This window comes from Panthera tigris, chromosome C1 (genome assembly GCF_018350195.1).
Source record: "Panthera tigris isolate Pti1 chromosome C1, P.tigris_Pti1_mat1.1, whole genome shotgun sequence".
NCBI classification, from domain to species: Eukaryota; Metazoa; Chordata; class Mammalia; order Carnivora; family Felidae; genus Panthera; species Panthera tigris.
In genome coordinates this window covers 127,693,159-127,712,343 of record NC_056667.1, presented here as the reverse complement: position 1 = coordinate 127,712,343, position 19,185 = coordinate 127,693,159, and the positions used below count along the sequence as shown (strand labels likewise).

General features: G+C 35.5%; 1 protein-coding gene across 1 annotated transcript in view; it reads right to left on the bottom strand.

The window, feature by feature from the left end:
• THSD7B (thrombospondin type 1 domain containing 7B) overlaps positions 1-19,185 on the bottom strand; it is a 747,555-nt gene that overhangs the window by 233,443 nt on the left and 494,927 nt on the right. The window contains exon 13 of the mRNA XM_042997047.1: positions 14,440-14,706. Within this exon, the coding sequence (XP_042852981.1) occupies positions 14,440-14,706 (267 nt within the window). The remainder of the gene's footprint in view (positions 1-14,439; positions 14,707-19,185) is intronic.

Sequence of the window (19,185 nt, the reverse complement as noted above, 5' to 3'; positions counted from 1 at the left end):
ATTTACTAGATTCTGTTACCCATTGCTGTATTGACCACGAGGGTCCACATTGGACACCTCAGCATGAGGAATAATTATCCTCATGAAGAAATTTATCTGATAATCCTAGAGAATCCTATTTATGTCTTAGAGATGCAGATGATAGACAAACCCATGTAAGAGCTTAAAAGGGCAAAGTATTTGCTGTTGTTACTAGGATAGCTAGATTGACATCCTTGCTCTGTGCCTGTTTGTACATGCTGAAATTAGAATTTTTCATAATCAGTGATCTCTGATTAAAACAAAAAAAGTTGTCTTTATTAATAAGTGCTATTAACTTCCCTCCATGTTCACTACCCCATCTTGATAGATGGGGGTGTGTCTCATTTCTAGAGGTGACAAAATGAAGTATTGTCTCTTACTCTTCTTAAAAAGTCCTCTTTGAATTATGTACTGTAGAATTATATTAACACAAATATAAAGGCTATGAGTCTATGGTAAACCTTCTTCAAAGAATGGTTTTCATTTGCTGAAAATCTTTTACATTTTCTAACAGTTTTTGCTATTGTTCTGCCAATTGATTCAGTTAGGTCTCTTTTTTCTTAAGGATACGCTCTTCTAACTGAAATATGTATTTCTAAACTTAAAAAAAAACTTGAAAATTGAAAGTAATATATAAAAAAGATGACTGACATTTAGAATAATTTTTCCAAAAGACATGAATAGACACTTCTCCAAAGAAGATATCCAGATGGTCAACTGACACGTGAAAAAATGCTCAACATCAATCATCATCAGGGAAATACAAATAAAAAACACAATGAGGTATCCCCTCACACCTGTCAGAATGGCTAACATTAACAACTCAAGCAACAACAGATGTTGGCAAGGATGAGGAGAAAGAGGATCTCTTTTACACTGCTGGTGGGAATGCAAGCTGGTGTAGCCACTCTGGAAAACAGTATGGAGGTTCCTCAAAAAATTAAAAATAAAACTACCCTACAGCCCAGCAACTGCACTACTATGTGTTTATCCAAGGGATATAGGTGTGCTGTTTTGAAGGGACACATGCACCCCCATGTTTACAGCAGCACTATCAACAATAGCCAAAGTATGGAAAGAGCCCAAATGTCCACCAATGGATGAATGGATAAACAAGATGTGGTGTGTGTGTGTGTGTGTGTGTGTGTGTGTGTGTGCATATTGGTACACACACACACACACACACACACACACACACACACAAAATGGAGTATTACTCGGCAATCAAAAAGAATGAAGTCTTGCCATTTTCAACTGTGTGGATGGAACTAGAGGGTACTATGCTAAGTGAAATTAGTCAGAGAAAGAAAAAAATCCTATGACTTCACTCATATGAGGACTTTAAGAGACAAAACAGATGAACGTAAGGGAAGGGAAACAAAAATAATATAAAAACAGGAAGGGGGACCAAACAGAAGAGACTCATAAATATGGAGAACAAACTGAGGGTTGCTGGAGGGGTTGTGGGAGGGGGGATGGGCTAAATGGGTAAGGGGCATTAAGGAATCTACTCCTGAAATCATCATTTCACTATATGCTAACTAATTTGGATGTAAATTTTAAAAAATAAAAAAATAAAATAAAATATTCAGAACTACAAAAAAAAAGAATATTGAAATCACATTAAGCATTTTTCTAACCACAATAGTATAAAACTAGAAATTACAGGAAAACCAGAAAACTAACAAATATGTGAAGATTAAACAACATGCAACTGAAAAACTAATGGGTCAAAGGAGGAATAAAGAGAAATCAAAAAGTACTCAGTCAGTGAGAATGGAAATACCCACTCCAAAACTTAAAAGGTTCAGCTCAAGGGACATCTGGGTGGTTTAGTCGGTTAAGCACCCAACTCTTTTTTTCAACTCAGGTCATGATCTCACAGTTCATGAGATCTAGCCCCATGTCGGGCTCTGTGCTGACAGCAAGGAGCCTGCTTGATTCTCTCTATCCTTCTCTGCTTTTCCACTGCCCATGCATGAGCACATGCTCTCTCTCAAAATAAATAAACATTTTAAAAAAGTTGCAGCTTAAGAAGTTCTAAGAGCAAAGTTCAGAGTGGTAAATGCCTACTTTAAAAAACAAGAAAAATCTAATAATCTAACTTTACACCCCAAGATTTTAGAAAAAGAAAAATGAAGGCTGAAGTTAGAGGAAAAATAAAATAACAAAGACCAGAAAAGAAATAAATGAAATAGAGACTCAAAAGAAAATAGAAGATATCAATGAAAACCAGAGCTGCTTCTTTGAAAAGATAAAATTAACAAACCTTTAACTAGACTCACCAAGAAAAAGCCAGGATTTGAAATATGAAATGAAAGGAGAAACATAACTGATATCACAGAAATCTAAAGGATCTTAAGGGACTACTATGAACAAGTGTATGCCAACAAATTGGAGAACCTGTAAGAAATGAATACATTTCTAGAAACACAAACAACCAAGAGTGAATCATGAAGTAGAAAATCTGAACAGATCAATTACTGTTAAGGAGATAGAATCAGTTGTCAAAATCTCCCAACAAACCAAAGTACAGAACCAGATGGCTTCACTGTTGAATTCTACTAAACTGTCACAATTTGCAGGCACATGATTTTGTATACAGAAAACTCTTAAGACCCCATAAAAATCATAATAACTAATAAAAGAATTAGGTTAGCTTTTGGGATACAGAAATGGAATATCTATATGTATATCAGTTGTATTTCTTTATATATATTAATGAACTACAAAAAAATGTAAGAAAACAATCCCACTTATAATTACATCAAAAGAATAAAATGCCTAGCAGTAAGTTTAACCAAGGAGGTTAAAAACCTATACACTGAAAACTATAAGACACTGATAAAAGAAACTGAAAAATGAATGGAAAGGTATTCAGTACTAATGGGCTAGACATAGTATTACAGTGTCCATACTAATCAAAAGAATCTACAGATACATTTTAATTCTTACAAAAATCCCAATGGCATTTTTCAAAGAAATAGAACAAATTCCTAGAATTGTTATGGAACCACAAACACCCCAAATAGTCAAAGTAATTTTAAGAACAAAACCATAGATATCATGATTGATTTCAAATTATGCTACAAAGCAAATAACAATAGTATGATATTGGCATTAAAAACCGACACAGGGAGCCCACAAAGAAACCCACAAATATATGGCAAATTAATTTATGACAAAAGAGCCAAGAATTTACAATGGGGAAAGAACAGTCTCTAATAAATAATGTTGGGAAAACTAGACAGCCACATGCAGAAGAATGAAATTGTACCACTACCTTGTACCTTACACAAAAAAGAAATCAAAATGGAATAAAGACTTAAATCTAAGACTTGTAACCATGAAACTCCTGGAAGATAACCTAGGTGGTAAGCTTCTAGATATCAGTCTTTGCAATGATTTTTTTTTTTTTTTGATTTGACACAAAAAGCAAAAGCAATAGAAGCAAAAAATAAACTATTGGCACTATATCAAATTAAAAAGCCTTCTACAAAGCAAAGGAGACCATCAGCAAGATAAAAAGATAACCTATAGAATGTGAGAATATATTTGCAAATCATGTATCTGATCGGGGGTTAATAACCAAAATAAATAGAGAACTCCTACAACTCAGTAGCAAAACAACAAAATGAAACCCCCAAAACCACAAACAAAACATGATAAAAAAAGCAGAGGTTCTGAACAGACCTTTTTTTCAGGTGTACAGATGGCCAACTGCCACACGAAAAGATGCTCAGCATCACTAATCATCAAGAAGATACAAACCAGGGGCACCTGGGTGGCTCAGTCAGTTAAGCATCTGACTTGGCTCAAGTCATGATCTTACAGTTCATGGGTTCAAGACCCATGTCTGTGCTGACAGCTCAGAGCCTGGAGCCTGCTTCAGATTCTGTCTCCCCCTCTCTGCCCCTCCCTGACTTGCACTCTTTCTGTCTCTCTCTCTCAAAAAAATTAACATTTAAGAAATTTTTTAGGAAGATGCAAATCAGTCACAAGAAGGTATCACCTCATGTCTCTTAGAATGGCTATTATCAAAAAGATAACAAGTAAGTATTGTTGAGGATGTAGAGAAAGAACCCATGTGCATGGTTGTGGAGAAAGTAAACTTGGTTAGCCACTGTGGCAAACAGTATAAATCGTCCTCAGAAAATTAAAAATAGAAACATCATGATCCAGCAACTCCACCTCTGGTATTTACCTGGAAAAAAGAAAATAGAACACAAACTTCAAAAGATATGTGTACCCCCATGTTAATTGCAGGACCATTTCCAATAGCCAAGCAACCTAAGTATCCATCAATGGATGGGTAGCTAAAGAAAACAATAGAAATATACAATAGATTATTATCCAGATATAAAAAAAGAAATCTTGCAATTTGCAACAACATAGATAGAGCTTGAAGGCATTATACTAAGTAAAATAAATCAGAGAGAAAGAAAAATACTGCATGATTTTACTTATATGCAGAATTGGAAAATAAACAAAAACAAAAAAGCAAAAGCAAAACTGAACTCATAAGAAACAGACTGGTGGTTGCCAGTGGGACGTGATGGGAAGTGGATAAAATGGGTAAAAAGGAACAAACTTCCACACATATAAATCATAAAATGTTATGTGCCACATAGTTAATATTCCATTGTATATTTGAAAGTTCTAAGTAAAATCTTAAAAATTCTAATCCCAAAAAAGAAAATTTTAACCATGTGTCTTTGATTTTACAATATATACAAATACTGTATCATTACACTGTATGTCTGAAACACCTTGTATGTCAATCATATCCATTAATTTTTTAAAATTTAAATTGGATTATATTAACTCCCCCCTTCTCATCTATGATTGCACTTAAATTATATCTGTTCTCCTCTCCTTGTCCTACAAGATTCTGCCTACTTGTTCAACCTCACTTCACAAAATTCGCTCCTCACTCCCTATATTCAAATAGAAAACTTTTTTTTTGCAAGAACTTCTTGCTTACCTTATCATCTCTTCAGAATATATTGATGATCTTGTATGAACTTTTCACATGGTTGCTTCTTTCTCAGCCTTCACATCTCAAGTTTATGTTACTTTAAGGACTTCCCTAAAGTTTATGTCAAGATTTTATACTCAGCATCCAAAGAGCTAATAAAAACTTAAAATTCCTTTTGTTTTGTTTTTATCCCCCACTAGACAATTAACTTCATGAATACTTTGTTTCACATTAAATGTACACCCAAATCATAGAAGATGGGCAGATACATAGCTGGTGTTCAAAATACACATTTTTCTCAAATGAATGACTAAACCAACATGTACATGACATCAGTAGGAGGACAGCGAGTTACCCCTCTCTTCTCCCCTTGTAATAACTAATTAGACATCTATAATAGAACAAAAGTGCCTTGGCACATTACTCCACAGGACTCAGAAGATATCTGTCAACAAGTGCATTCAGAAATAAACCAATGACCAAATGCAGAAAAAACATTTGACAAAGTACAATATTCATTCTTGATAAAAACATTCAACAATGTAGCATTAGAGGCAACATACCTCAACAAAATAATGGAAATACATGAAAAACCCACAGCTAACATCATTCTCAATGGGAAAAAAAAGAAGAGCTTTTCCTGTATGGTCAGGAACAAGACAGGGATGTCCACTCTTACCATTAGTATTTAACATAGTACTGGAAGTCCTAGCCACAGCAATCAGACAAAAATAAATAAAAAGCATCCAAATCAACAAGAAGTAAAACTTTCAGTAATTGCAGATGATGTACTATATACAGAAAACCTGAAAGACTCCAAAAAACTTCTAGAAGTGATCAAGAAAATCAGTCACAAGATAAAAAAAAATGTACAGAAATGTGCCACATTTCTATACATGCTAATGAAGCAGCAGAATTGGAAATTAAGGCATCAATCCCATGTACAACTGCACCCAAAATAGTAAGGTATGTAGGAATAAACCTCACCACCGAGGTGAAAGACCTGTATTCTGTAAACTATAAAACACTGAAAGAAATTGAAGAGAACACTAAGAATGGGAAAGTCATTCCATATTCATGGATTGGAAGTACAAATATTGTTAAAAAGTCTACACTACCCAAAGCAATCTACACATCTAATGCAATCCCTATCAAAATACCACCAGCATTTTCCACAGAGCTAGAACAATCTTAAATTTTTTTGGAACCGCAGAAGACCCCAAATAACCAAAGCAATCTTGAAAAAGTAAAGTCTGGTATCACAATTCCAGACCAAGTTATATGACAAAGCTGCAGTAATCAAAATAGTATGGTACAGGCGCGCACACGCACACACACACACACACACACACACACACACACACACACACACACAGATGAATCAAACCAAAAAGAAAATCCAGAAATGAACCCACAATTATGTGGCCAATTAAGCTCCAACAGAGCAGGAAAGAATATCCAATGAGGGAAAAAAAAGAAGGTCTCTTCAACAAATGGTTTTGGAAAAACTCAACAGCAACATACAGAAGAATGAAACTGGACCACTTACACCATACACAAAAACAAATTCAAAAATGGATCAAAGACCTAAATGTGAGACCTGAAAGCATAAAAATTCTATAGAACACAGGCTATAATTTCTTTGCATTGCCCATAACAACTTAATTTTAGCTATGTTTCCTGAGGCAAGGGAAACCAAAGCCAAAATAAACTATTGGCACTACATCAAACAAAACAAAGTAAAACAAAAACAATAACAAAAAAAACTTCTGCACAGTTAAGGAAACAATCAATAAAATTAACAGGCAACCTACTGAATTGAAGTTATTTGCAAATGACCTATCCAATAAAGGATTAGAATCCAAAATATATAAAAAGATATAAAACTCAACACACCAAAATGAGTAATTAAAAATTGGGCAGAAGATATGAATGACATATGAAAAGACATATGAAAAGATGCTCAACATCACTGATTATCAGGCAAATGCAAATCAAAACCATAAGGAGATATCACCTCACACTTACTAGAATGGCTCCAATGAAGAACACAAACAACAAGTGTTAGCAAGGACCTGGAGAAAGGAAAACCCTTCTTGCTCTGTTGAGGACAATGAAAACTAGCACAGCCATTCTGGGAAAGAGTATGGAGGCTCCTCAACAAGTTAAAAAATAGATGTACCCTGCAATCCAACAATCACATTACTAGGTATTTACCCAAAGAATACAAAAATATTAGTCAAAGGGATCCATTCACCCTGATGTTTATAGCAGCATTATCTACAGTAGCCAAATTAAAAGAAGAGCCCAAGTGTCCACTGATGAATGTATAATGAAGATATGGTACACACACACACACACACACACACACACACACACACACACAATACTACACAGCTATAAAAAATGCAATCTTGCGATTTGCAAGGACATGGATGAAGTTAGAGATATTATGCTAAGCAAAAGAAGAGAACGGAGAATACTGTATGACTTCACTCATGTGGAATTTAAGAAACAAAACAAACAAGCAAAGGGGGAAAAGAGAGGTAGACCAAGAAAAAGACTTAACTGTGTAGAACAAACGGATGGTTACCAGAGTTCAGGTGGGTGGGGGAATGGGTTCAGTAGATGATGAGGATTAAGGAGTGCACTTGTGTTGAACACTGGACATCATATGGAAATGTAAAAATAACTATTGTACATGTGAGACTAATATGACACTGTGTTAACTAACTGGAATTTCAACATAAACTTCTTTTTAAGTTTATTTCCGTATTTTGAGAGACAGAGTACACATTTGTGAGTCAGGGAGGGGCAGAGAGAAAAGGAGAGAATCACTATCTGTGATGTCAGTGCAGAGCCTGATGTGGTAGTCAGTCTCATGAACCAGTAGGTCATGACCCGAGCCATAATCAAGAGTTGGACACTTAGGGGCACCTGGGTGGCTCAGTCGGTTAAGCGTCCGACTTCGGCTTAGGTCACGATCTCACGGTCCATGAGTTCGAGCCCCGCGTCGGGCTCTGGGCTGATGGCTCAGAGCCTGGAGCCTGCTTCCGATTCTGTGTCTCCCTCTCTCTCTGCTCCTCCCCCGTTCATGCTCTGTCTCGGTCTCAAAAAAAAATAAACGTTAAAAAAAAAAAAATTAAAAAAAAAAGAGTTGGACACTTCACTGACTGAACCACCCAGGCACCCCGAGATTAGGGATTATGAACACAAAATGGACTGTTTTATCTAGGAGATGTTTTATGTAAGCCTCATGGAAACCACAAAGCAAAAATCTGGAATAGATTAGTAAAGATAAAAAAAAGGAAGACAGCGTATCACTGTGGAAAACTACCAATTTACAAAGGTAGGCAGAAAGAGACGGTCAAGAACACTGGAGATAAATAACCAAAGGCAGACTATAAGATGGTGGTTTTAAGTCTTTACATATCAGTAATCACTTCTAAGTGTAAATGGGTTGAATTCATCAATCAAAAGGCACAGAATGGCTGTATGGATAGAAAAACAACCTAACTGTATGATGACTACAGGAAACTCATTTCAACTTCAAAGACATACATACACTCCAATTTTGAAGGGACAGAAGAAGAATATATCTCATGCAAGTGGGAACCAAAAGAAAGTGGGGATGGCCATACTTAGACAAAACAGACTTCAGCCCCCAAAAAAGCAACAACAAAGATTATATAATGGAGTCAATACATCAATAAGATCTAACATCCCCAAGTGTATACACATTCATCATTAGAGCACCTGATGTTAAGTAAACACTAACAGATCTAACAAGAGAAATAGACAACTATTTATTAGCAGGAGAGTTCAATACCACACTGCCAATAGTGGATAGATCATCCCAATAGAAAAAGAAAACAAGGAAATGTTAGAAGTGAATACTTTAGTCCAAATGGAGTTGAGATTATATAGGCTATTCCACCCAACAGAAGAATGCATTGTTTCCTCAAGTGCACATGAAACATTATCCAGGATAGAACACCTAACAGGACACAAAACAATACTTAACAAAATTTAAGAGTGAAGTCCTACTATATTTTCTGACCACACTGCTATGAAACTAGAAATAAAAAAAAAAAATCTAACAAGTTTATAAATACGTTGAAACTTAACAAACTTATGAACAAGCAATGGGTCAAAGAAGAAATCAAATGGGAAATCAGGAAGTTAAAACTAATAAAAATGGAAAAAACAGCCTATCAAATCCTATGGGATCCTACAAAAGTAGTTCTGAGAGAAAAGTTTATAACAATAAGTGGATACATTAAGAAGTTAGATCTCAAGCTACCCTAAAACCTCAACCAACTAGAAAAATAAATTAAGCCCAAAATATCAGAAGGAAGGAAATAAGAAAGGAGGGGAAATAAAGAAATAGAGATTGGAAAAACAGGAATGATCAATGAAACTAAGAGCTGGTTTCTTTCTTTTTATTTAATGTTTATTTTAGAGAGGGCGGGGGAGGGACATAGAGACAGACAGAATCTACAGCAGACTCTAGGCTCCCAGCTGTCAGCAGAGAGCCTGATGTGGGGCTCAAACTCTCAAGTCCTGAGATCACAACCTGAGCCAAATTTGGTCGCTTAACTGACTGAGCAATCCAGGTGCCCCTGGAGAGCTGTTTGAAACAAAATTAACAAACCTTTGGCTAAGAAAAAAAAAAAAAAAGACTAAAAATTAGAAACAGAACAGGCAAGATTATAACTGATACCACAGAAATATATATATATATAATCATAAGAGGCTACTGTGAACGATTACATGCCAACAGATTAGGTAATTTAGCAGACATAAATTAATTTCTAGAAGCCCACAACCTATCAAGACAGAATCAAACATGTGAACAAGTTAATGAATAAAGGGATTAAACCATTTATCAAAACCCTCCCAACATAAAAAATCCCAGGAACAGAAGGCTTCACTGGTGAATTCTACGAAACATTTAAAAAAGACTTAATGCCAATTTTTCTCAAACTCTTCAAAAAAAAATTGAAGAGGAGGAAACAATTCCAATTTCCTACACGGCCAGTGTTACCCTCATACCAAAGTCAGATATGGACACTCCAAGAAAAGAGTACTATAGAATACTACTCATGAAAATAGATGAAAAAATTAACAAAATATTAGGAGACTACAATGAGTAAGACATGGTGATTATACACCATGATCAAGTATGATCTGTCCTTTCAATTCAAGGATGATTCAACATACACAAATCAGTAAATATATCACATTAATAGAATGAGAGACAAACATCACATGATCATTGAAATAAATGCAAAAAAATTATTTGACAAAATATCACATCCTTTCACAATATAAACCCTCAACAGATTGTGTGTGGAAGAAACATACCTCAACATAATAAAGGTCCCATTTGGTAAACTCACAGCTAACATTATATTCAATGTTGAAACAGGAAAAAGACAAGATGGTCCTCTCTTACCTCTCTTGTTCACTACAGTACTGGAAGTCCTAGGTGGAGCAATTAAACAGAACAAAACAGAAAACAAAAACACAAACCCCAAGCAACCAAACAAGAAACATCCAAACAGGATAGAAAGAATTAAAATTGTCACTATTTGCAGGTGGTATTGTTTTGTATATAGAAAACTTCAAGCAGCCGAAATAGCTCAGCTGGGAGACTGAAGAAAACCTCAAAGACTCAACCAAGAAGAAACTGTTGAAACTACTCAGCAATTTCAATACAGTTCCAAGACAAAAAAAAAAAAATTAACATACAAAAATTAGTTATTTTTTAAGTTTTATTTAATTTATTTCGAGAGAGACAAAGTGAGCACAAGAGGGGCAGAGAGAGAGGGGGAAAGAGAGAGAATCCCAAGCAGGCTCCACATTGTGGGACACTTAATCAGCTGAGCCACCCAGATGTCACCCCAAATCAGTTATGTTACTATGTAGTAATAATGAAACTTATGAAAAATAAAACTATCCCATTCACAACAGCACCAAAACAATAAAAATACCTAGGAATAAATTTAGCCAAGGAAGTGAAAGATCTGTATGATGAAAACTACAAAACTTAGTTGAAAAAAATTGAAAAACAACAAATGGAAAAAAACAACCCATGTTTAAGGATCAGAAGAATTTTGTTAAGATGTCCTTACTCCCAAAAGTCTTCTATAGATTTAATGTCATCTTTATCAAAATTCAGAGAGCATTCTTTTTTTTTTTTTTTTTTTTTTTAAATTTTTTTTTAATGTTTATTTATTTTTGACAGAGAGAGAGAGACAGAGCATGAGCAGGGGATGGGCATAGAGAGAGAGGGAGACACAGAGTCGAAAGCAGGCTCCAGGCTCTGAGCCATCAGCCCAGAGCCCGACGCGGGGCTTGAACTCACGGACCGCGAGATCATGACCTGGGCCGAAGTCGGACACTCAACCGACTGAGCCACCCAGGTGCCCCGAGAGCATTCTTTATATAGAGAAGATGGAGAGAGAGAAATGGAATCACCAAGGACCCCAAATAGCCAACACAATCTTGAGGCTGAACAAAGATGGAGTTATCACACTCCTGATTTCAAGTCATACTACAAATCTCTCATAATAAAAATAGAATAATATTGGCATAAAAAGACATGGACCAATGAAACAGAATAGAGAGCCCAGAAGAAAATCCATGCATATTCAGTCAACTAAGATTCAACAAGAAAGGAGGGCACACCCAACGGGGGAATGATGATCTCTTTAGATAGTGTTGGAAAAACTGAACACATGCAGAACAATGAAACTGGATCCTTATCTTACACTAAAAAATTTAATAAAAGATATCAAAGATTTAAATATACAACCTGATACCATGAAACTCCTAGAAGAAAATACAGTGAAGATGTTATTTAACATTGCTTTTGGTAATGAGGTTTTGGATCTATCACCACAACAGCAGCAACCCCGATAAGATTATATCAAACTTAAGCTTCTGCATAGCAAGAGAAGCAGTCAACAAAATGAAATGGAAACATAGCAAATGGGAGAAAACTTTTTGCCAACTATGTTTCAGATAGCACTATAATATACAAAGAACACACTCCATCTACTTATGAAACAGGCAGAGAAATAGACATTCCCTCAAAGACATCCAAATGGCTAATAGGTAGATGAAAAGATTTTCAACATAACTAACAATCAGGGAAATCCAACTCAAAACCATAGCAAAATAACACCTCATACCTGTTAAAATGGCTATAAAGAAGAAATAATCAATGTTGAGGATATGGAGAAAAGGGACCCCTTGTACACCTGTTGGTAGGAATGAAATTGGTTCAACCACTATGGAAAACAATATTAAAGTTACTCTAATATTAACAATAGATCTACTATGGGATATAGGAATCCCACATCTGGGTACATACCTAAAGGAAATAAAAACAGGGTATCAAAGAAATATACTCCTGTGTTCGTTGCCACATTATTCACAATAGCCAAGCTATGGAAATAACCTATGTGCTCATTAACAGATGAATGGACAAAGAAGATGTGCTGTATTATATATATGTAATATATATATGTATGTAATATATATACATAACATATTATATGTTACATATTATATGTTATAAATATCTCTGATTATATTTATATATATTATATATATGTAATATATATGTAACATATATAATATATATATGTTACATATATAATACACATAATATATATATGTTACATATATAATATATATATACATATATATGTGTGTATATATATGTATATATATATACACATATATATATACACATATATATATATATATATATAAAATCAGGGAATATGATTTGGCCATCAGGACATCCTGCCATTTGTAACAACATGGATTGACCTTGAAGATATTACACTAAGTAAGCTAATTCAGAAAGAGAAAGTCAAATACTGTATGATATCGTTATATGTGTAGTGTAAAGAAATCAAACTTGTAAAAACAGTAGAATGGTGTTTACCAGGAGATGAGGGGTTGGGCTTGGGGGATAGGACACATGTTATTAAGCTATATCAATTTGCAATTAGTAAATAGGTCCTAGAGATTTAATGCACCCTATAGTGAATATACACACCTATAATTGTGTTATAATCAAATTGCTAAGAGACCAGAACTTAATTATTCCAACCACTAAAAAGAAATAATTTTGTAATGTGATAGTGATGCCAATTATCACTGCAACAGCAATCATCTCCCTATAAAATTCTATGAATTTAACATGCTGTACACCTTAAATGTATACAACATTGTAAGTCAAACATTTCAATAGGAGAAAGGAAAAGTAATTTTCAGAAAACACTGTGTGTGTGTGTGTGTGTGTGTGTGTGCATACATACATACATACATACATAAATGGAAAAACAAAGATTACAGCCAACCAGGTTTGGCTTTCATAAAACAGATCCACAACTTGTTTGTGATGTGTTTAATGTTTCTAGGAGTCAAATCACTGAAGAAAATTTTATAGAGTACCCCAGGAAGCAGAGCAATGATTTCACCAATTAAAAAGTTATTAAGCTTTAAGTTGTATTCATATAATGATATGGGCCTATCTTAAAGAACAGCTAATGCATGGGGAATGAAGACAAACTCTCATTTATCTGCCTTCTATGTCAGAACTTAATCAACTTACAATTTCTAATATTATTGAGAAAGCTGATTAGAACACAAGACTTTGATCCCAGAGGCCAAAATCTTTTATCCTCCCAGAGTTTGCCAGTCAAACATGACTTCTCTTTCATACTCTGTAAAAATCGTAACCATTTTAGTCTTAAAAAAAAAAAGACAAACTAGAGTATGAAATTCATAGGCTCCATTGTAATCATTAGTCTCAGGCCACCCCACCCTCCCAACAACATTTACCCCAATTGTATTTAATCTCATTCTTTCTCATTCTTTTCCCCATTCACCCCTATCTTTCAAATCTTCCCAAGATGGAAAAAAGTCTTCTTCCTAACTGACAGCTCACAGAACTCTCCCAGATTGCCTATGTTTTATTCCTACAGTTTTATTCTATTAATTTAGATATTCTTATATATTACAAGGTAAAACATTTTAAATCAATATTTTAATTGGTATTTTGGCAACTAACTTGGCAGAAATTCACAGCCTGGTTGCTTTCTAGATGTATGATCAGAGCACCAAAACATACCCCAAGATGTATTTTTTAATTAAATATGGCTTTTTCAGTCAAGTAGAGCAACTGTACTCGTCCACAGTTAACCAAGTGGCCAAAGGACGGAGTTAAGGATCCAGACTAATCACATTCCAAATAATCAGTAAAATATGGATCTATGCATTCCAAATGCCTGCATTTTATGAAAGGTAGTGTGTTATTGACCAAGGAGAAATAAAACAATTTTTAAAGAACAAAGCTACTAATTCTAGACCATCGACACACCTCCTGGGCTGTGTATGTTCCCATCTGTACTCCTTACCAGAGCTGCTGCAGTATGAGGGGTCAACAGGTCTTCCATTTTTATCAGAGCAGGCTATAGCTCGAAAGCGCATTCCTTTTCCACATTCTTTGCTTTCTCCTTGCACCCGAAATCCTCCTCGCTGAGACTCTCTTCTGCCTTCTGGAATAATGCAATCTGACCAGTTTCCATAAGGTTGAGATATAAATACATTACAAGGGCATAGTTCCATTTCCACGAGAGGGTACAGGTCAGAGTCCTGGCATTTCTCTTTCTTCCTGCTTTTCCCTGTTCCAAAAAGAGACATTGCTATATTAATTTCATATCTGTTTTGTAAAAAGTCACATTATTGTCTTTACTAGCTCTTAGAAAATTTAATCTTACACTATAGCCTCCCCCTGCCCTGATTCTTTATTGCCATTAAAGTAAATCTTAGGACAATGAAAGCAATTCCCGAAGCACCTGTGAAATTCAAATTATTTTGGAAAAAATAAAATTAAAAATCGTTTTATGTTGGAGAGTGCCAAAAAAACAAACTAAAAAAAGATGCTTGCTACAGTGACTTAACAGCTAGAAAATTTGTTAATTCATTTAGTATAATTTTCCCTGTGACTTGTTGATAAAAGCAAATTATCGCCTCTCAGTCTTCCTTGGAATCAATGGTTTCCAGGGAAACCAACATAAACACCCTCTCTTTGAAGTACATTTCTGAAAATGGTTTATTTATTCAAAGGATGAAAGGACACCCTCCCATACAATGGCCCTGGAGCGAGGTCAGGTGTCACTCTGGGTGTGGCAGACAAAGTAGAACTTATTTTGGTCCTTGCCATCAAGTAGCTCACAAATGCTGACACAATGAAATGAATGTTCCAATAACATTGGGTAATTTAATCCAAGAAAAAGGCATGGCTTCCACTTTGAGAGACTTTTAACTCAAGCATTCTAGAATATGACTTTGCCTTACCAATTGACTTTGATGGACCTTTTAGCTGTGATTCTGTCTATAAGTAATGAGAATGCAGAATCAATTCCCACTGCTCTGAGTACTTGATAATCATGTTTAATGGAGTTTCAAGTCAGCCTGTAACTTGATTTCAACTTTCTGGCCAATGTACTTCCACTCGATTCCTAAAAATTCTCAAGTAAATCTCATATTTTGTTACCTCATTAATAAGTCATCAGCTAGAGTCTTGGCAGGCTATAGAAAAATGAAGTAGGCTGATTTACTTACTGGTCTTATTCCCAGTCTTTATAGCTATTTTAGAAATGCTTAATACAAGCTGATGCATGGGATATTTTCTCATTGTCAAATAGTTTATATATATTTTTACAGTTGCTGCTGGATGATTGGCTCTATAGGTCTGACATGCTGCTTATGACCACAATAAATAAGGATTCCTGCAGGACCTGAAATGATCTTGCAGGAATTTCAGGCATGCCACTACCTCTCTGGGAGGATATATTCATTTCCTCTACCATTAGGGGCATTTAGGGAGAAAAAGTTTGGGAAACACAGCTTCTATCATGGCCATGAGAATTTACTGGTTGAGATATAAAGAAACCAATCACTAGGTTCTCTTTTCTGATCCATTAGCTTCACCCACAGAAAGAGTTTAACTTTTTTTTTTTTATGTTTATTCATTTTTGAGAGGGAGGGGAGAGGGAGGGGAGAGGGAGGGGAGAGGGAGGGGAGAGGGAGGGGAGAGGGAGGGGAGAGGGAGGGGAGAGGGAGGGGAGAGGGAGGGGAGAGGGAGGGGAGAGAGTATCCTAGGCTCCAGGCTCTGAGTTGTCACCACAGACCAACTGAGCCACCCAGGCTCCCCACCCACAGAAAGAGTTTAAATCATCTACAGCTCTTAAATTCCTTATTATTATCTCCATTCTAGATTTCTTGCTCAAGCTTCTGAGCCACAGACTGGAACTTTAAAGGCCAAACTCAACCTGGCAAAACCCATCCTCAAGCTCTTCACACCAGGGCCTTCCTTTCTCCATCTTCATTTACCAAGTATACCAACATGACCAAGTCAAAATGTAAAATGTCAGACTTGAATTCTGTTGCTCTACCTGACTACCTGTATCTGATTAATGAAAAAGATCATATCAAATGACTAAGTATCTCTTCAATCAGTCCATTGTTTCCATTCTGACCAATACCACCAATATTTAGCCCATCTCCAAATATCCAGCTTAAATCACAACAGCTTCTTCTAATATTTTATACCTTATTTTCCTTTTCATCTTCTCCCCACTCTGCAGTTAGAACCACCTCACAAGGATGTAAGTCTGATCATGTCATTCATCTACTTAAAAGTCTTCAGTGACTTACATTGGTTCTAGGCTCCTTGCCATGGTCATCAAGGCCCTTAAGTATCTGATACCATTAGCACCTGCCTCTTGCCTGTGTGATGCCACTCTGCCTGGGGCATGTTACAAGCTAGACAAAACAAGCATCTTTCAGTTCCTGGAAATGACTCCTTGGTTTCTGGCCTTTCCATTTCTTACACCAGAAATTTTCCTCAGTTCCAACCTCTCTCCATAGTCTAATTAATGCCTGCTTGTACTTCCTCCGTGACAGGGGTAAAGTATTAGTTACCCCTGGAAAAGGTATTCTTCTGTACTTTTATTCTGTCTACCACAAGCTATGCCTTTCCAAGAATGCTCACATCCTATTTCTTATAATTGTGCTACCTTAGATGGCAAAATGCACTGTGTAGATGTGACTAAGATTATTGACCTTGGGATGAGATTATTCTGGATTATTTGTGTGGGTCCAACCTAATCTCAGGGCAGAGAATCTTTCCTAAACCAGAGGCAGAATGGTCAGAGAGACACAATGTTACTGAATTTCAAGATAGAAGAGTCATGAGCCAAGGAATGTGGACAGCCTCTAGAAGCTAGAAAAAGGAAAGGAATTTCCCCAGAGCATCCAGAAAGGCATGAAGATCCACCAACATTTTGTTTTCAGTCTGGTGACACACACGTTTATTTTAGAGCTATACAACTCAGAATAAATCTGTGTTCTTTTTAAGCCACTAAATTTGTGGTAATTTGTTACAGAAGCATTAAGAAACTAATGTAGCACTAATATCACAGCTATTGTCACAAGTGGTACACTGGGTTGTAACTGTAATAAATTCTCTATCTTCCATTACAGTGGAAGCTCTTAAAGTAGGATTCCTATCTATTCCCCAGTAGTATTCCTAAGGCCTAGCACACGTAAGTAAACTGTTGATTAAGAAAGTAAGATTTAAGAAGTGGTAGAGTGGGGGAGAAAGTGAAGACAAAAGGAGAAAGTGAGAGCAAGACAGAATAGGAAGAAAGATACTAATCTACAAGGCAACCAAAAGTTGCTGGCAGAACAAGCATTCTGTACTAATATATGCCATGTCTGTATTTGGGATATCCTTAATTATGTGGCACCACTGTTTCAAGAAAGATTGGAGTAAACTCATACAGAAATGGTTCTCAAAATAAGAAACAAATTATCACTGGTCCTTTACTTTGATTACAGTATAGTCAACAATTAGCATTAACTTGTGGATTCAGAACTAGTTAGTACTTAAAAACAAATAAAAAAACACCAAAAAAAAAAAAACCCAAGATAACAAAAAAGTCTACCGCTAATACAACTATAAAGATATTTTTCCTCACTTAAGTCAGAGGGAAATTTGTGCCTGTTCCCCCAAGACATAAAACTATAAGAATATATTAAATGTTATTTATCAAGTTATTTTATATATTAATAACCTGAACAAATCTACTCAATGGATTATTTTCAGCACTGTATAAACAACTACTATAAATACCATTCAATCTAAAACCTAGGATGATCCCGTTTAGGTACAACACCCAGGACATTCAGATATTGAATTAAGGCCTATTGTTAAAAATGGAAAAAAAAAAAAGGAAAACAAGAACACCACCCTAGATGGCCCATTATTCCATGCAGTGGCTAGTATTACTGTGTGCTTCCCATGTGTTTGTGTTAGAGAGAGTCCCATTGTTCTATAGTCTAAGCCCATGCCTTTTACTACCACTGATGTTAGAGATTACTTAAGTTTACCACCAAATTACATGAGAAACCAAAATGCAAGCAAATACCACAACAATGAAAATAAGTCTTAAGAAGTGACAAATTTCAATTCACTACTGCCTCCCACACACCTAATACATGATTGTTGATTTTTTTTTCCCCTACAACGTAGGTGTTTCATAGAATTGACCAGTTATTTCCAAGACATGAAGACACACAAATGTCAATTAGCAAGCAAAAAGCATAATTAATAATAACTCAGAAAAAAATTTAAGTTTTTTGGTAGGATTAATTCTTAGGACAGAGTTTGCAGAAAAGCATACAATGGCTTTTCCAATATTTACAAAAAAAGTTTATTTTAAATTTGTCAGCTTTGACAATTTGTAACAAAATTCACGAGTTTAATAAATATCTTGGGATTTTTGATATTCCCTTTTTCAATTTTCAGGTATAAAATACCATCAGTAAACCCTCAGGAAAAAAGAAAAAGACAAAAACTGGCCACTAATTAAAAACATCCTTTCCTTCAAAACTGTTACACCTGAACTTGAAATTATTCCTGTCACACACATTCCACTGCATTATATTCCCTGTAAGAATTTTTTCATTTTAGAAACACAAGCAATGCCGCATAAAGTTATATATGCACAGAATTTTGGGGAAAAAAGCACAAAGTGCAGTATACTTGACTGTTTCTATTTGATTATACATTTCACCTACACTTATGAATGGGC